Source organism: Rousettus aegyptiacus, unplaced genomic scaffold, assembly GCF_014176215.1.
Source record: "Rousettus aegyptiacus isolate mRouAeg1 unplaced genomic scaffold, mRouAeg1.p scaffold_m13_p_8, whole genome shotgun sequence".
In the NCBI taxonomy this organism is placed as follows: domain Eukaryota; kingdom Metazoa; phylum Chordata; class Mammalia; order Chiroptera; family Pteropodidae; genus Rousettus; species Rousettus aegyptiacus.
Genome location: NW_023416311.1, coordinates 37,837,107 through 37,854,824, shown reverse-complemented (window position 1 = coordinate 37,854,824; position 17,718 = coordinate 37,837,107). Strand labels below are relative to the sequence as shown.

Sequence of the window (17,718 nt, the reverse complement as noted above, 5' to 3'; positions counted from 1 at the left end):
CTAAGGCTTTTGTGGAACCTAAATGTTTTCTCTGGCGTGCATAAGAAGATTTATTGAAGCAAGTTTTTATTTGAATAGGGAATTTTATAGAAACACTTTGGTAAATTGTTAAAGTAGACCTTCTGATGGTAAGTGGTCCGCAAGTGAGGAAACCTGTGTAAAGTAGCTTGTGTATTATCTAATACATGGCAACCAACTACCAAATTATTAGCATATCAAATATGTTTTGTACTATAGAAAATTTTCAATATTTCTTTGGAATTAATATTTAAAGTTTTTGTTTTGGCATCTGGAAAGAATTGCCCGAGTAACATTTGCCACATGATTCACAGAGTTTTTTATTTTATTATTATTTTTGGATTGATAGTCTGGTTTTTTTTTTTTTTTTTTTGCTCAGCGTGCTCTTTGTTGAATGAAGGGAGAAATTTCTATGGATGTAAACTGATCTTCCAAAGCTGACTTGTGGAATTATCTTTACTCCAGACTAATTAATTAGATAAGTGTTTCTCAGATCGGTATTTCCTGAAACAGCATTCTGGGAATTAATAGATGTGATTAAAAAATGTTTTATTGTAAAATAAGTGTGGAGGACATATGTGCCTTCTTTGGAGACTAACAACTTAAGAGAACATATTAATGACTCTGAGTCTTGTAGATAAAACAAAGAAAAGCAAAACAAAAAAATCTAATTAGCTTTCTTCCATTAATATGTCTCATTTTAAAAAATGAAACACCTATTAATATCTTGCAGAACACCAGTTTTGGAGACATTCCATTAAACCAATAGTTTATTTCTTTCACAGATTGAAGAGACTGTTCTAAAATTTGATGGAGTTAAGAAATGTTTTACGGTTATACGTCTGCATTTCCCAGTTCTTAAAAATATTCTTAAGAAGTTCGTTCTAATGCTAGACATCAGAATTTGGCAAGGACCAAATGACGTAGAAGTTGGCAAGATGTTATGCTGTAATAATTAAAAGGGTTTTTCCATGTTAAGTAAGCACAGATCATTTTCAGAAAGGGCCGAGAAGTATTTGTTTAGACTTCTAATAAAAATTAAAGAAAACATAATTATAGTTTACACAAAGTGTATTTTAAATTTTGAATAATTTCTCTAGTGATAGTATATAAATGTAGTATTTGATCCACTACTTCAAAATAATATTTATTGCTGCAGTGAAAAAGGGAGAGATATTTGCAGTAATACTGTTAGTGTTATTTTACATTAAATTCAGCTAATCTCAAATTGTTTATTAGCAGAGTCAAGTTAGTATACCAGGAGCAGATAAAATGGAAACTTTTGGAACTGAATGCTAAAGACTGCCATGAGAGCTGGTCTTCCCTTCTGGAGTTTCTGTGCAGCAACATGCCTCAGAATTCCTTCTCTCCCCCCACCCTACCATACTGTCCTCCCTGTCTATGCGAATTAAAATATTGTCCAAAGCTTAACTTTTATCACAAATGTCGCCTCCTCCATGAAGCCTTTCCTGATCTCCTGCTGTTTGTTATTTCTGTCTTTAGACTCATAGCACTAGGAGTTACCTACTATGACATTTATACTCTGCTTTGATCATTGTATTTTTTTTTTTTTTGTAAAAACAGTGTCATGCAACCCATACCCACGTTGAAATTTTTGTTTGCAGCTCTTACATTTAGCCAACATGTAGCTGGTGTCCAATATTTATGAATTAAATACTAAAAAAAAAAAGAAAAAGAAAAAAAAATCCCAAACACCCAAGTACTTTCTATTTGTACTCTCATATGAAGAGCAATTGGTAAAAACAAACTAGGCATCTGAGGATGGCCCCTTAGTGTTTTGTTTTGGAGTTAGTATTAATGGTCTCACCAGGATACCAGTTCATACCCAAGTAAGAACTTAAAAAATACTATTTCACCATTGCTTCTCTAAGAAGCAACACTAATTTACCCAGCAGAATATTTTTTCATATTTCTGTTGCATGAACTGTTTTTTTAGTGTATTATTATCTTAGAGTGTGTAAATTCTTGGTGGCTATCTGGACTAGACAAATAACAAATAAAAACGAAGGATGCCATGAAATAAGAACATTTATAAGGTCCATAGCTTCTTGACTTTGAGTAATTGACTAATTACCTTAAGTTCAAAGCTAATTCATAGAATTTTGTATAATCTAGCGACTGGAGGTTTATGAGGCACTTTATCTGTATTATTCATTTAATCAACTAGTCAATTAACAAATTATCTTTTCAACAGACATTACATTGAGCTCATTATGTAACAAATATTGTCATGCATGATTTGGGGATTCCTAAAACAAATAAGGCAAAGGTCCTGCCCTCAGGAAGTATTTAGTCTGGAGACAGAAATCTAAACACGAAAGTAGACCAAAATGTTGTGATCAACCACACGGCAGGGACACAAGGTGGGGAGTGGGTTGTTCTCACCGAGGGAGGGGAGGGTGGACAGAAGAGCGTTCACAAAGGAGGGGTCATTGAGCTAGGTCTCGTTTGATTCCTGTTAATGTTTGTCTGTGGTTTACAGTTGGGAAGCTGACACAGAAGATTGAGGCACCGCTGAGGTGACCTGCTCTTGAGATTTCAAAAGCTAGTCGTCCGGCCCCCACAGCGTCTCCTCTGCACACCACACAATTCCTGGAATGCGAATTCCGTGTTCTAGCAGGGCTGCAAAAGAGAAGGTAAGGCCAGAGAACTTGAAACGGAGGATCAAGTTTATTCAAAACAAGCCTGGTTCCCAAAGTAACAAGAAAAACAACTTAATTGAAAATGTTATTCATCCACAAGAGAAGAGAGAAAGCCAAACCCAAAGGCAGGATTCCAGCTCTAAGCTGGAAACAATGACTTTGCTGAGAGTTACAGGCCTGTGAGAATTCTCAGTTGCAGAGAATATTAAGGAAAGTTATTTGAAAAATATTTAAATTACTTTGACATCATTTCTCCTAGGCAATATTTGGAAACTCACTTCTTGGAGGTTAAGCTTCTATTAACATGAAACTTTGGAGGAAATGGGGTTTAAAAGGATGAGCTACTTTTGCTACTGTCACCACCCATAACTCTAATTTCTTTCTTTATTCTGTTCACTAAAAGCCACTAGTTTTTTTTTTTCCATGGGAAGGATGTTTCCTTTTAGTAATATGTTTGGCGTGTGTGGCCATGTTTCACTATGCTGGTGGCATACTGATTTGCAAAGTGCCTTAAGAAGACACCCGTGTGTATTTAAGATAACAATGGCAAGATCAACTAAGAATGAGCACATATTTTTTTGTTCTCTGAAAGAGAGTTTAATAGCAGATATTATAATGCAGCATCACCCAAAGATTTCTAATAGGAGCTAAAGCTGCCCAGAAACTGTGATTTGGTCTTTTTCTTTGCCTCTGTACTTCATGTAATCACATGAGAATATGAGCTGGAGTGGTACATTTTATAAATTATTAAACTGTAATATCACACTTTTAAAAAAGAAAACCACAGGCCCAAAATGGCTCCCTTGCGCTAAAGTCCATGATACCAAACCTAGACTTTGTATCTGATCTAATTGCAGTTTTGACCTTCAGCAGAAATGTAATCTTAATCAACTGGTCTGGAATTTTTTGGTCAACACTAACGAGTTATTCTGTCATCTGGGTCCTCTCCATCTCCCATAGGAAGAAAAGGCAATCTGCATGATAAAACCCTTGCTGGTCCCTCTCCTGCCCCCTGCCCCCCCCCCGTCCCCCCCAAAAGATGTTCTAGTCTAAAAATAATTCTTTCTTTTCTTTTGCTAAGAACTCCCCTGCTACACCCTTCTTCCTAGAAAAACCTTTCATTCTGTACAACTCCTTGAAATGTTCTTCTAGTTACCAGATGTGATGCCGCCTGATTCATGAATCATTTAAAAAGACAATTAGATCTTTACATTTACTAGGTTGAATTTTGTTATTTAACAAAGTTAAGGAAGCAGGTATTTTTACTTACCTGAAAACAAAGTTCCATTGCTCCAATGAACTAGGTAGCCCCTTATTTTTTATGATCCTTTAGAGGTTAAAAAATGTTTCAAATAATCTCTTTTGGCCTTCATAAGAACCCTAATGAGAGACAGGAGATCTTATTGGCAAGATTTTTTTTTTTTTTAACTCATGAAGAAACTGAGGCCCAGAAGATTAAGGCTAGGCTGTAGCTAATATTAATGAATATCTTTTGTTGTCTTCTGGACTAGTGTTGCTTAGTTCTGTTAAAAGATAAACTGAGGCATATCAAAAATTTTAAGACTTTGAGAGCAAATCGATTCAAAAGGGGTGGCGCCCTGTGGGAGGTGGTTGGGAGTGCTCCTCCAACAGGAACCAGGAGAAAGATTTCATAGAGAAGATGCAGTTGCTCTTAAGCATTTGTGTTATTTGGGAAAGCAGAGTTGGGTGTCCTTACGTTTTGAGTTCTTAACCTTGAGGCTTTTATAGGTTTAGGTTTTGGTTTGCTTACATAGGATGCTAAGGTATTAGAACCATCTCAGTCTAATGGCCTCCTTGTTTAAGTGATTTAACGGTTGTTTATATTTTATTGCTTCTTTGCAGAGAAATTCTCTCATGCACACACACTGTGCCCCCAACCCTGACCTACTATTTCTCAAATGTGTGTGATTAGTTGCAAGGGAACCTGGATGATGAGAAAATGGATGATTCAGTATCAGCCCATCCCACTTATAAGAAAAGTAATACAAATCATATATCCCAGCGGTACAATGGTTTGAATTACTTTATATAGGAAGAGCAGCACATAATTAAATTCTAAGAATCAAGAATCATATTTCTTTTACTGGAAGCACCTGCATCAGAAGAAAGTCAGTCTGGGTGAACACAGGTGACTAGGGGTGCTCGTTCTAACACTGTGTGCAGATAAAATTATAGAAGAAGAACAAAAGCTGTGATGTTACCAAGTCAGCTCATTTTCTCAGGCCACACTAGCCCAGAATTTAAAAATGGGTCACATAAATGGCAATGACCCATATTTTTAGCTTTTTATCCTTTTGGCTATTACAACCCCCATCCTCTGGCCTCCGTCCTCCCGCCATGCCCCAGTGGAGTCCCCAGAGCATGTCTTCTGTGTGCTGCTCGGTTCCGTACACTCCCTGTGGGTTTCATGACATGTTTCCTTCCCCGCCTGCCCTAGCTCTCATGTTGGCAGACTGGGTGCCTTCAGAGGGGACATGGATTTTGCACTCAGTTGGCAGCCTTCCTGGGGACCATTCTTGCCTCTGCCTCTGATTCCTTTCTTGGAGTTCTTGATGTGACCAGAAAGAGGTGGGATAATGCCATCTTCTCTCTTTTGGGATATGCGTGGATCTCAGAGCAGGACAAGGTGGCTTGTGTATTTTCTCTTTATTTTTAGATGTACGGCTCCTCTTTTTAACACTGAGATATGAGCCTATGAGGATAGGTAGGCCATGGATAAAGCTGCGAAATATTAAAAACTGTATTAAGACCATTGCCTTGTCCTCCCCTTGGTTCCTCGTGAAAATACTTATTAGTATTTTCTGGGAGACTCCTATCTATTAGCTGCCAGAGGAACCCAAAATTCCAGCATGAAATAGAACCTAGACTCAAGCTTAGGGCATGCAAAGTATCAAAATTCTGTGCTCAGTGTGGAGTTAATTTTTTCCCTTCTAGTTCCTGTTCTTTCTTGTATTCTTGACTTCTGTTTCTTTGGTTAATTGATTTTTTTTTTTTTAACCCTTAGCATATGGAGTGAAAATTGCTTTGAAAGGCAAAGCTGCTTAGGTCAGATTTCTCTGACTAAAAGGAAGACAATGAAGGAAACCCATGGGAGTGGATGGAGTTCTGCATTTCCAATCAGAAGAGCAACATCTTGCTTATCCCTGGTGGTGAGTGACACCAAATCAGCTGGAAAGGGCTCTCACTCCTGGGGCTGAGAAATAAGAACTCTGGAACTTGGTGATGTACTTATAAAACAAAACAAATCTAAACCGGAAGCAGAACTTGCTGGCTTTGGCTTTGTGGACAGCAAGTATCTGGGTACACTGCCCTGTCTACAGTCCAGACGGAGGTGACTCATCCCCGCTCTGAGCCAGAACGCCTATGAATACTGCCAGGAGTCATCCTCTATCTTTACACTCCCAGCATCTTCTCAATCCATCCCGAACCCACGTCTTATCTTTACATAAACCTCAAAAGGGATCAGATGCCACCTGCCAGTTTGAACTCTGTAGAAAAATGTTTCTCAGCCAGGTAGCTTTAAAGGTAGCATGATGTGCGGGGGTGGGGACAACAACAACAACAACAACAACAACAACAACAACAACAACAAAAAACCCAGAGCAGTAACCTGGGTGTCAGAAGACCTGAAACTCTTCTTTTCTATGGGCCACGCCGCTTTATCCCTCTTCCACCTCCTGTCCCTGCTTTCCTTCGCCACCTCTCTTGATTCATTTATTTGTAACCAGGTTTGATATCTACACAATCCCTCCTTCTCTGAAAATAAAATTGTGGAAAGGGTTCTCTCACCCAAGGAGTTTCTTTGGAGCCCAGTGCAAAGTTTCTAGTAGCTGGAGGAGATGTTTTCCCTTACATTTATTTGAGCATCTCCTAGGTAACAGCTGCAAGTCACTCTCTGTGCAAGGTACCCTTTACGTGTGTCCTTTAATCCTTATAATGGTGGTAATGATGATGATGACGGTGATGATAAACACTTAGATGGTGCTTACTGTGCCAGGCACTGTTCTAATCAGTTTACACATATTCATTCATTTAAATCCTCATCACAAATTCTCTGAAGTTAGTACTATTATGATCTTCATTTTGCAGATGACCATCAGAGCCTTAAAGTAGAAACATATAAACAAAGATATGCCCAAGGTTCTAGGGCTGATCTCAACTACTCATAAACCACAACAGGACAATTATCCTCTTTGCAGATGAGGAAATTGGGGTTCCAATAGGCTAAAGAAAAGTGCCCACAGTCACAGCAAGTCAGTAGCACACCTGGATATCAAACTCAGTTCTAACTTGTTTCAGAGCCCAAGTTCTTTCCGCTTTGCCGCTTTGCTTCCCCAGAGGCATTTTTGCTTTGTCGTGAACTGCAGAGCATGGCACTTTTAACAAAAGGAAAGTTTGCCAAATGAAAAGCAGATTAATGAGATATTTGGGATGCTGTCCAGTAAATAATCTGTTGCAGAATTTCTTATCTTCTCCCACTCAAATTGCTAAAGCCATAACAGTAACAATTAGCTCAGCCTGGCTGTGGCAGCGTGGGAGTGAACTCTCCTAATTGTATTGCTCAGGCTGGACACTGGAGACCAACAGACCATCCCTTTAGCTCACTGAGCCATAGGTCGGAAATTGGCTTTCCCCATCAGCCTCCTCTTGCCCCTCCTGTTTTAGCCATGTCTTGGAACACCATTACTTTAGGGGAGAAATAGAGCTTAAAATTGGATCAACATTAACAATGTTAGAAATGTCAATGCTGCCCTGTTTCCCGAATAGATGAAACTTAGAGCATCATTTGCACGTGACTGCCTAAGACTTGAGAGTCTATTGTTTTTATATAGGTAATCTTAGATACTCCCTGGGAATTTTCAAATATCCCCTGTGAAACTGAGAGGCCAGAAGAGAAATGTGATTATTTTTATATGATATGTGGCTGAATTTTAAGCCAGATGCCCACATTTATATTGTGTGTCAACTCATGCTAGTTTTCGAGGATATGAGGGATATGAAGACAAGCAAGTCTCAGTTCCTTTCTCTAAGACCTAGTGACCTTTTAAGGGCAATGAGATGTAAACTGTAATAATCTGTGCTGTGAGTGGAAACATACCATTTACTTCCCGTCTCCCATAGACCAGGCATTGTGTCAAGCACTTTATGTAAAGACAAGGCAAGACGGGATATTAACCTCATTTCCAGGGTAGGAAAGTGAGGTTCAGAATAAGATGACCTGGCCAGTAGCTTTTTATCACTGTGACTGGGATTCAAACTTAGGTGGTTATAATGGCAGACCTATACTCTTTCCCTTACGTGCTACTATTGATTTGGAAGAATACCATTTGACATTGAACAGCTTAACTTTTTAGGTATCCCTTTGTGGGTTTAAAGGTTTGTGTAATTAACTCAACAAGCTGCATAATGTTTTGAGAAGATGATTTTTGACCTGGGGTAGTTTGAGGAATCTTGATCAAATCAAATATTTTTCAGCTTTTTAAAAGAAATGTACAAAATAGTAAACTTCACTTATTTCTTGTACTTTTATGTTTGTGGGATGAGGCTTATGGATGGTCTTTAGGTGGGGGATAGAAGAGGCCTAGATACCATTGGCTACATTACTTGGTAATAAATATCAGTTTTGAATTTTGATTTGGCTGCTTCAAAATGGCTGTATCCACTCAGCAAGAGTTAACACTTTGATGTGGCTAATAAAAAAGCCAGTCTTAGGAGGAGTATTTGTGGTGGGGGAAGTAAGAACTCCACTCTGCCTAGGTCAGAACTTACTTGGAATCCTGTATTCAGTTCTGGGGAATGTACATTAAGACAAATATACATCAACGAGGACACATTTAGGAGAAAATTCAATGACAATGGAAAAATGAAACCTGGATGTTTGGAAGAGTAGGACTGTGTAGCTGCAGAAAAGACTTGAAGGGCTGAAATAATAGTCTTCAAATATTAGAAGGACTGTCTTATTGAAGAGGAATGTAGATTCTTTCTCTGTGGCCCCAAGGGACAAAACTAGAAACCACTGGCTCTGGGGAAGTAGATATGTCTTTACAAGGAAGAATTTTCTGTTATACCTGTCCAAATATGTAGAGGTGTTTTTTGTTTGTTTGTTTGTAAAGTGGTGGATTCCCAACCCCTAAAAGTGCTGGAACATGGGTCAAGTAACTACTGGGTGGAGCTATGGGAGAAGAAATTCAAGGGTACCATGGGGATTGGATTTCACAAGCTTCAAAGTCCTTCCCAGCCCTGGGCGTCTCAGTATCTGTTGTGTTGTCCTTCGAGACTTTTACTCTACCTTGGTCCCCAGGGTTGGGATATGCTTTTAGGGGACAGATGGATGACATAGGACGGGAAGAAGAATCCACAGAGGCAGAGAAGTTACTTGAGCCATTCTAATTCGGTCTGCCATTTTTATTTTGCCTTTTCAATATATTCACATACTTGCTTTTGACTGTAGGTACCCAGAGGCCCGCGGTTGTAACTGTGTGATTCATTATCCTCAACTTAGCATGCCATCTCACATAATTGTGTTTTTATCAATGTTATTTGACAATGATTTTATCAAGTATCAAATCAGGTATCCTGTATTGCTGGGCTGCAACAGTAAGGCAGTCTAAGTTAGCTGCATGTACGAACTCTAACTTTAGATTTGTCAAACTTGTGGCTGCCTCTTCTCTCTGGGGGAAGGTAGAACTTGAATTCTTTTCCACATTTCAATGAGATGGAATTTCAGAACACCCAAGAGAACCATTCAAAGCATTTCACACACAATTAAAAGTAGCCCTAAAAATTACCTGTACTCTAGCTGCACGGCTCCCAGCTCTGTGTCAGGTAGGAATCATCAACTGTTTTGAGCCTCTTACCTCTTTTTACTCACTTAAGGGCTGAAAGTGATTGATAGAAGGATTTTTGCTCATAGTCTATATCCGAACTCTTATAGAATCAACCAGAAAAGATTCTAGCAAAAGGAGCGGGAGTCTATTTTACTACTTTCTTCGGGCAGGCACTATGGATTCATTGTAACATTTAATATTAGTGACCTCAGTCACTACGCCTTGGAGCAAGTTTCTTAATAATTCTTTAAACAGCAGGAAAACATGATTGATAGAGTAAGAGGCATTTTAAGCACAGCATTTTCAGGTACTTCAGATTTCCCGCCTCACTATGGATACATTGCCCATCTTTTGGAAGATATACTGAGACCCTGGTTAGAGCCTGTTAATCTCATTTACTTCCATGAATTGATGTCAAGGGTATTAGGTTCATGGAGATTTTCAAAACCCCACCAAATGAGTTTAGAGGAAAATGTGGCTCAGTTCAGATTATTCCAAGGCAACAGACATCATCTGAGCCTGCTCTGTAAGTCTCGCTTCCCTTGCTTACAATTTGTACATAGCAGCTAAGTCCTGATGGGACCATGTCCTGTACAGTTGTGGGTTTTGCCCCAGTCTCTAGGGTCTTTTATAATTAAATTTCAAATACTCTGCAGTTGAACTGCATGAGTCTCAACTCAGTTTGTTAACATTATTAATTTGCAATGGATACAGATGTGTTATAATTACTGCACACAGGGACACCATCTCAGAAAGCTCTAGTCTGTTTTAACTATATGAAAAAGTTGAATATTTATTTTTGGTACTTTCTCACTACTACACCCAACATCTTCCTCTCTACCAAATATCATTTCTTCTTTGCCCTATCTCCACATCTCCTATCCTTTTAAAAAATGGCCCAATTCTCAGCCTGTTGTCTTCTAGTCCATGCTAAGCAGTGACCTGATAAAGGTTCAAGTTAAGGTATCAGTTTTATGAGGTTATTATATTTTAATAAAAATCTTTGAAGGTTATGTATTCTAAGTACTGAATCACTATGGTTAAACTTTAGGCAGTGGAAAAAATAGTTCAATGGAGTTGGGTCGATTACACAGGACACAGGATGAACAGGGCTCTCACTTTGGTTCAGATATATGAGTATGGTCTGGACTAAATGCAAAAATGGAATTTCTGTGCTGCTATAGGGAAAAATAAAAGAAGCAACTGGTCAGGGCATTGTTTGGTCTAGAGAGAAAGAAGATCTGTTACTTTGGCAATTTTTCTATTTAAGCTTTTGGGGTTTTTTTTGGTGGGGCAGGGGGAGGTTGGATGAGCATGTGAGGGAGCTTGAACTAAGTGCAAGGAGCTGTGTTGAATACAGAGACAAGGAATCATGACCTCTACTTTCCAAGTGTTCATATCCTGTGTTGTAGGGGAATCAGGCACATTCGTTCACAAGCTGACCTGAGCAAAGAATGTGAGAAGAGCTATCATAGAGGTACACTAACATGCTGTAAAAATGTGTGGTCCATTCTCACCAGATATCTTGAAAGGCTTCTTGTAGAAAGTAAGACTTTCATTGAATTTAAAAACAAATTATACTTTGAAAATTTGTGCTTTTGAAAGGAATGCCTTGAGCTCTGTTTGAGGGAGGGGAGGTTAGAAGGTCAGTGTTGTGTTGTCGTCTGGAAATCTCAGGAGGGGCTTCAACCCTGTGAGACTTCAAATGTTTGGTTGAGTATTTTAGATTTTATTCTGCTTATATTGGGAAGCTACTAAATATTTGAGCAGGGGAATAATATTCTTTAAGAGCGTAACTATGACCAAGATGGATTGAAAGTGGAGAAAGACGTACTTATTTGTCCACAATATAGGGAAGAATGAAAGATTGCTTCTAATTCATTAGGTGAGCATTGTATCTGCAGGAGCTTTATAAGCAGCATATCTTAATGAATAAATTGTCCTCTCATATCTATGTTTTGTTTGTTTTGTTTTTTCATCATGGAGCAAATATTTGGTGGCCACGTTATCTTTAAAGTAATAAGAACAAAAGCTATTTGGAATAAATGTTTCAGAACCATTTTTCACTTTGCACAGACCTATGAGCAAATAGGATTGAGCTAAAGCATTTTCTGTAGTATGTGGTTCTGCAGGAGCTGCCACACTATTATATAAACTTTTATCTTGGTTCAACTTTAGCTGTTATCACTATTACTCAAAGACCTGGAATGTCAACAAGATAATTGAAATAGCAAAATGGAAGTCAAGAGTTTTCCGCCTGTTTCTTGAAGTCTTACGAAGATCGAAGATCGTTTCCTTTGTATTCCGTGTATTCATAATATAAAAGCCTCCCAGACACCTAATCTTTCTAGGTCAGGCATTTCAAAAGGCAGCGAAATTATTTTGCAGTTGCTTTTCAGTTTAAGACAAGTATTTTATGGGCTTTCAAACCCTCTCTCCTGAATCTATTTATGAAAAAGAAAACAAAAACTAAGGAAATGTCATATAATCCTAACTACTCGTTCCTTGTGTCAAAATCCTAACATAACATTGTGGAAAAATGTTCTGAATTATGACCTAAGAGCTCGGAGTTCTAGCCCTAGTATTGTGAATGCACAGCTTGATGGTTTCATCAGGTCTTATATTTAATGGGATTAAGATTTTTTTATATGGTTTCTGTGATATTTGGTAGTACTGTCTATAATTATTTTTGCTTATTATTTTCGCTTAGACAATGCAGAGACACATAATAAGATTACGGTCAACAATTTTGGATGCAAGTGACGTGGGTCACTTTTGGGCCAGAACATTTAATGCCTGTGTGAGTCTCTCCAGACTTCTTTCTCTCTGCTGTGATGACTGACAGTTTTCCAGGTAGTGATGGCTTTGTCAACCTGGATCCAGGAATGAGGACAATGAGAGGCAGAACTCCTAGCCAGCCTACAGTGGGCATGTACAAGGAGCAGGAAATAAACCTTCATTGTTTTAAACTGCTGGGATTTGGGGGGGACCATTTTTTACAATAAAATAATCAAGCTTATTCTTGATTGATATGGTCTCTAAAGAGTGTAACTGTGATGAATGAAGGAAAGACCCAGGGATATAGAATATCCTTCCTTTTCTTAAATTAAAATTTTAGTGAATTTTCTATAAATAGATATCAAAGCTGCTTTGAGGAGAAGTAAGTTTTCTACATTAAAAATACTGAAACATAGACTGGGCAACTTTTTGAAGATGATGCTATAGAAATTGAGGGCAGTTACGTGATATAACAAGAAATACAAGTTTGGTCTTCAATTCCTTTCTGAGATCCTAAAACTCTTGGAATTTCTTAAGTGAAGAGAGGGATAAAGATATCTTTTGTTGCTTTAATGAGGTAAGTTTTGGAAAGTATTTAAGGATGAGTTTTGGTTGTTGGTGGAGCCAACCATGTGATTAGAGGTTCGGAACTCTCAGTCTCTCCCACCCTTCGACCTCTGGAGAGGAGAGATGGCCTGGGAGGTTGAATCCGTTACCAGTGGCCAATGATTTATTCAGTCATGTCTATGTAAAGAAGCCTCCATAAAAACCCCACAGAAGGGGGTTCAGAGAGTTTCTGGGTTGGTGAACACAGGGAGATTCAGGGAGAGCTCAGAGGGCATGGAGAGGCTACACACCTTCCCTATCCCTTGTTCTGTGTGTCTCTTTCATCTGGCTGTTCCTGAGTTATATCCTTTATTAAGAAACCTTTAATCTACTGAGTAAAATATTTCTCTGAGTTCTGTGAGCCACTTTGTGTGAGCAAATTAATCAGACCCAAAGCAGGGGTTGTAGGAAACTCTAGTCTATACAGCAGGTCAATCAGAAGCACAGGTGATAAACGAGACTTGTGACTGATGTCTGAGTGTGTGTGTGGTGGGGGGCGGTCTTGTAGGACTGAACCCTTAACCTGCGGAATCTATGCTGTGACTGGGTAGAAAGCGTCAGAATTAAGTTGAATTGTAGGTCACCCAGCTGGTGTCCTAGAATGCTTAGTGGTGAGGGGAGCACCACCCCCACCACCAATCCCACCCCGCGCCCATGATGGAATTGGTACTAGAATCTTAAATTGGATTAGAGAACTTCAAGGTCCATTCTAGTTTTAAAAATATTCGTATTCGCAGTTCCTGAGAGTAACCATTGAACCTCGTATTTGTGCAGCGGGTATGATTTCGGAAATGTTTCCTCCAGTGTTAATTTGCCCTCCCGTGGATAGCAAGAGGTTTTACCTGCTGTGCCTTCCATGAAGACTTGCACAGGTGCTAAGAAATTTTTTTTTAGAAGCACACTGATTCTTTCCCTGAATTCCATAGCCGTTCTGATAATCATGTGATTTTCATTAGCATTTTCCTAATGGCTAATGATATTAAACATCATTTCATGTGCTTTTTTGCCATCTGTTGTCCTGGCTTCTGTCATGATTTTCACACAGGCCAAGTAACCCCTGATTCAGGACCCTGGCCTCTTTTTTTTTTTTTTTTTTTGCCTGGAAAAAGAGAACCTTGGCTCTAAGCACCCTCATTGACCTCAGGTCTTACTGAAACAGGGCCTTTTTAGCGAAGACTGTCTCGACCTCCCATTTAACAGAAATGTCCGCATTTCCTGTAGTCTCAAATTAAGGTGCTTGTTCTTTTTTTCTGCATGGTACTTGTGAATATCTAACTTACTACATATGTCACTTTTTTTTTTTAATTGTCTGTTTTCTCCTCTAGAATTAAGCTTATTATCTGTTTTGTTAGTAAGTGTTCAATTACAGGGTTTAGGGAGCCTGGCACATAGCAGGCACTCAGTAAATATTTACTGAATGAAGAATGGATGAAGAAATGGAGGAAGGACTAAAGTATCTCTCAACCTAGCTTGGACTTGCTGAGATAAACTTATTAGTCTTAGCTTGGAAAACCTCAGCTGGTGCCATTGGAATTATGTGAAGAGAGGTTCGGTTCTTTTGGGAACTCAAAGTCTCAGAAAGATGCCTTAAGAATCATTCTCCTTGGAATGCTGGAATTAGAACTTCTAATGAAATTTCAATTCCTGATGAAGATCATCAGTAGTTCCTAATGCTGTTTGCTGAAAGGCAGATGAGGAGCATTTAGTGGAGGGATCAATCTTATCATCAAAAAATGGGACAACTTTATGTGCTTCTTGTGATGTAATAAGAAGGTACATAGCACCACTTATAAAATAATTTTATAACAACAACAACTTGAAACTTAATGTAATCAATTCTCTATATCTAACAGACTGTTTACATGGAAATACAGGTAATAGGGGACTATTTTAAATGACATCTAAGGAATACAATCAATCAACTCCAAACTGTGGAAAATTCTACAGAATAAATAACAGTTTCTTCAACAAAGAAATGGCAAAAAAAAAAAAGGGGGGGGAGAATGGAAGAAGAACTGTTCTAAACCTAAAAATTATATCGACCAGTTCTGACATATGGACCTTGTTTGGATCTTGAAATCAATGAACCAGGTGTGTGTGTGTGTGTGTGTGTGTGTGTGTGTGTGCGCGCGCGTGCGCGCGCATGCGCGCGCGCACACACACACACACATCTACATATATACACATACATACATATGTATATATGCACATACATATGTATATGTATATATATGTGTATACATATAAAAAGAAACATTTTAACACAGTTATAGAACACTGAGTACAGCTTGTTGGTTATTAAGTGATGTAAAGGAATTATGGCTAAATTTGTTGGGTGAGATAATGATATTGTTTTGTTTTTATAAAGTCCTTGTCTCTCGGAGAAATACTGCTGCATTTAAAGAAAAATGACAATATCTCAGGTTTGTTTTGAAATGTATCACCTTCCTCACCCCCCAAAACACCTAAACTAAAAGAAATGAACAAAAAGCTGAGCATGTCTGTGTGTGGGTGGGGGACAGAACAAGAATGGCAGAATATTGATAATCGTTGAAACTGGGAGGTGGGTACACGAAGCTGCATTCCTGTTATACAATTCTTTTTATTTTGTGTGTCTGAAAATTTCTACTGCAAAAGCTTTTTAAAAATCCTCCTTGCCCCTTCTTTTCTAGGAATTCTCCAAAAAACAGGATGATTAGTCTCATCAATAAATCCTCACAGCGCTGCAGCTGGCCTGTCTTCGCTCTCCTGCGACTCTAAGACATTCTGCAGTGCCCTTTCAAACTTGGACCCACCTTTGTCCACTGAGTATTTCTCATGTCGGTAGTGACTTCTCGGCATTTACTTCATCCCTGCACTCCACTGGATTATGGCCACTGCCTCAAAATGAGGTATCTCTAATCTTAGATTGGAATCAAGAGGACCCAGATGGGTCGCCACTTATAACCAGTATAAATTTCGGCCCACAAACAGAGGTGTGCAAAAAACAGCATGGAACTTTTTTATAACTCCACTTAATTTGGATCTTAATCCTTGATCCTGCAGGTGTCCTGTGTGAGTTTCCATCCATCTCTATTTGGAAACCATACAGGGCCAGGGTTCGAGGGTGGTGAGAGCATCATCACTGTTTATCGGAGCACACGGTTATAGCTCAGATGCCCATCAGCTTGGTTGCCACGCCTCCTTTAGATTTGGTGGCCCCTGTGCCATGTGTGGGGCAGGTTGCCATGATTCTGCTTGTATGCACAATACAGCCATCTCCTCTGGCAGCATTTGCCACATCTACCCCTCGAGCCACCCATGAGAGGCCTCTTCTCCATGATCCACAGACATCTCTCTCTGACTTAATAGCATTACTCCTAGGGTAAGAAGGGAACAGCTAATTTCAAAAATCCTGTTTCTGTTATGTTTCTGCTGAAGTATCCTCTCTATATATGGTGTTTGGGATTTTAGAAACAAAAGCCAAGATTATGAGCATGCTATTGCTGCTTCCAGCCTTCGCATGTCAGTCCTTTGGCCGATAAACACAGAGTCTGCCACCTACTTGAATGCAGAAAGGAAAGGGTAAAATAAAGGGAGAAGAGAAAAAAAAAATTAAACAGGAACAGATTAACATCTCAAAATATCCCTCCATGTTTGAAAGATGTGAGAGTTGAATTCATGGGAGAGGGTCCACTGGAAAAAAAAGGAGTGGTTCTTCAAATGGGGTCCGTGTGGTGGCTGGCACTGTGTTGCACCTGGGTCCACAGAATGCTCTGATGTCATCACTGAGGTCAGAGAATCCTGCTGTGGGCCTGGTGACCTTTGAACCTTAACAGCCCTGCGCTGTAGTGGGCACTGGGCAGTGCTGTGGGTTCTCTAGGTGGTTTGAGTTCTTCAGCCATTTAGAAGACTCGACTATTTTTATTTGTAGTGAATCATTTCAGCAGATTTTCTGAGAGCCAAGAAGGGTCAATCTGCAGAGAAAAGGAGGAAGGAGCCGGATGTTAGACATCTTCTAAGGGACTCTTCTAGCTATGAAACGGCAACAAAAGAGGAAACATCTAGAAAATGAAGAGTCCCAGGACACTGCTGAGAAGGGAGGAGGTATGTGTTGGGCAACCTGTCTGGGCACAAGGGTGGCTGCCAACCTGAGCTTTTCCTAAGAAGGAGGGATGGAGGAGAATGTGTCACCTATGAAATAGGTGGGGAGAGACCTGGTATTGGCTGATGCTGCCAGGTCTGTCCCGAGGGTCCTCATGGTGTGAAACCATACAGAAAGGCCAGATGCCCCCAGCAGATGGAAAGTCAGCCTTGCTGACCTGAGCACATGTCTCCTTGGGCTTCTTGGGCCTAGAGCTATGTGGACTTACAGCAAGCTGGGATCCCACTCGCACAGATTCAGGGGTACAGCTTTTCTTAGTCCCCTCATTCTCTTTTATTCTTTTTTTTTTTTTTTTTTTTTTTGGTCTTACCCTGGGGTCACTGGGGGTGGGGAGGGTATATAAAAGTGCTGATAGAGATCCATGGATTGCACTGTTCATTTTACCAAAGAGGAAAGAGAAGCACAATGAGTTAAAGACCTTGTTGAAAAATATCTTGAGAAGTTAAAAGACTTGTTTAAAAGGTTATTTGTCTTGGTATGGTGTCATATTGAAAGCATGGAGATTTTATTTCTTCAGCAGGAGGAATTTATTAGTTGGTCCATGAGTTTGTGAATCTACAGGTGTGGGCTTCCCAGAGACCAAGGGAAAGGAAGGGATGGGGCTTCCAGAGACTGAGTCAGGTGGACGAGCATGGGAAATGTTGTCGGACACCTGCAGGGA

At 39.5% G+C, this 17,718-nt stretch overlaps 1 protein-coding gene across 1 annotated transcript in view; it reads left to right on the top strand.

Annotated features, from left to right (window-relative positions):
* FAM170A (family with sequence similarity 170 member A) overlaps window positions 1-17,718 on the top strand; it is a 67,804-nt gene that overhangs the window by 8,711 nt on the left and 41,375 nt on the right. The window contains exons 3-5 of the mRNA XM_036225260.1: window positions 2,522-2,675; window positions 5,707-5,851; window positions 15,586-16,999. Coding sequence (XP_036081153.1) covers window positions 16,930-16,999 — 70 coding nt within the window. The 5' untranslated portion in view covers window positions 2,522-2,675; window positions 5,707-5,851; window positions 15,586-16,929. The remainder of the gene's footprint in view (window positions 1-2,521; window positions 2,676-5,706; window positions 5,852-15,585; window positions 17,000-17,718) is intronic.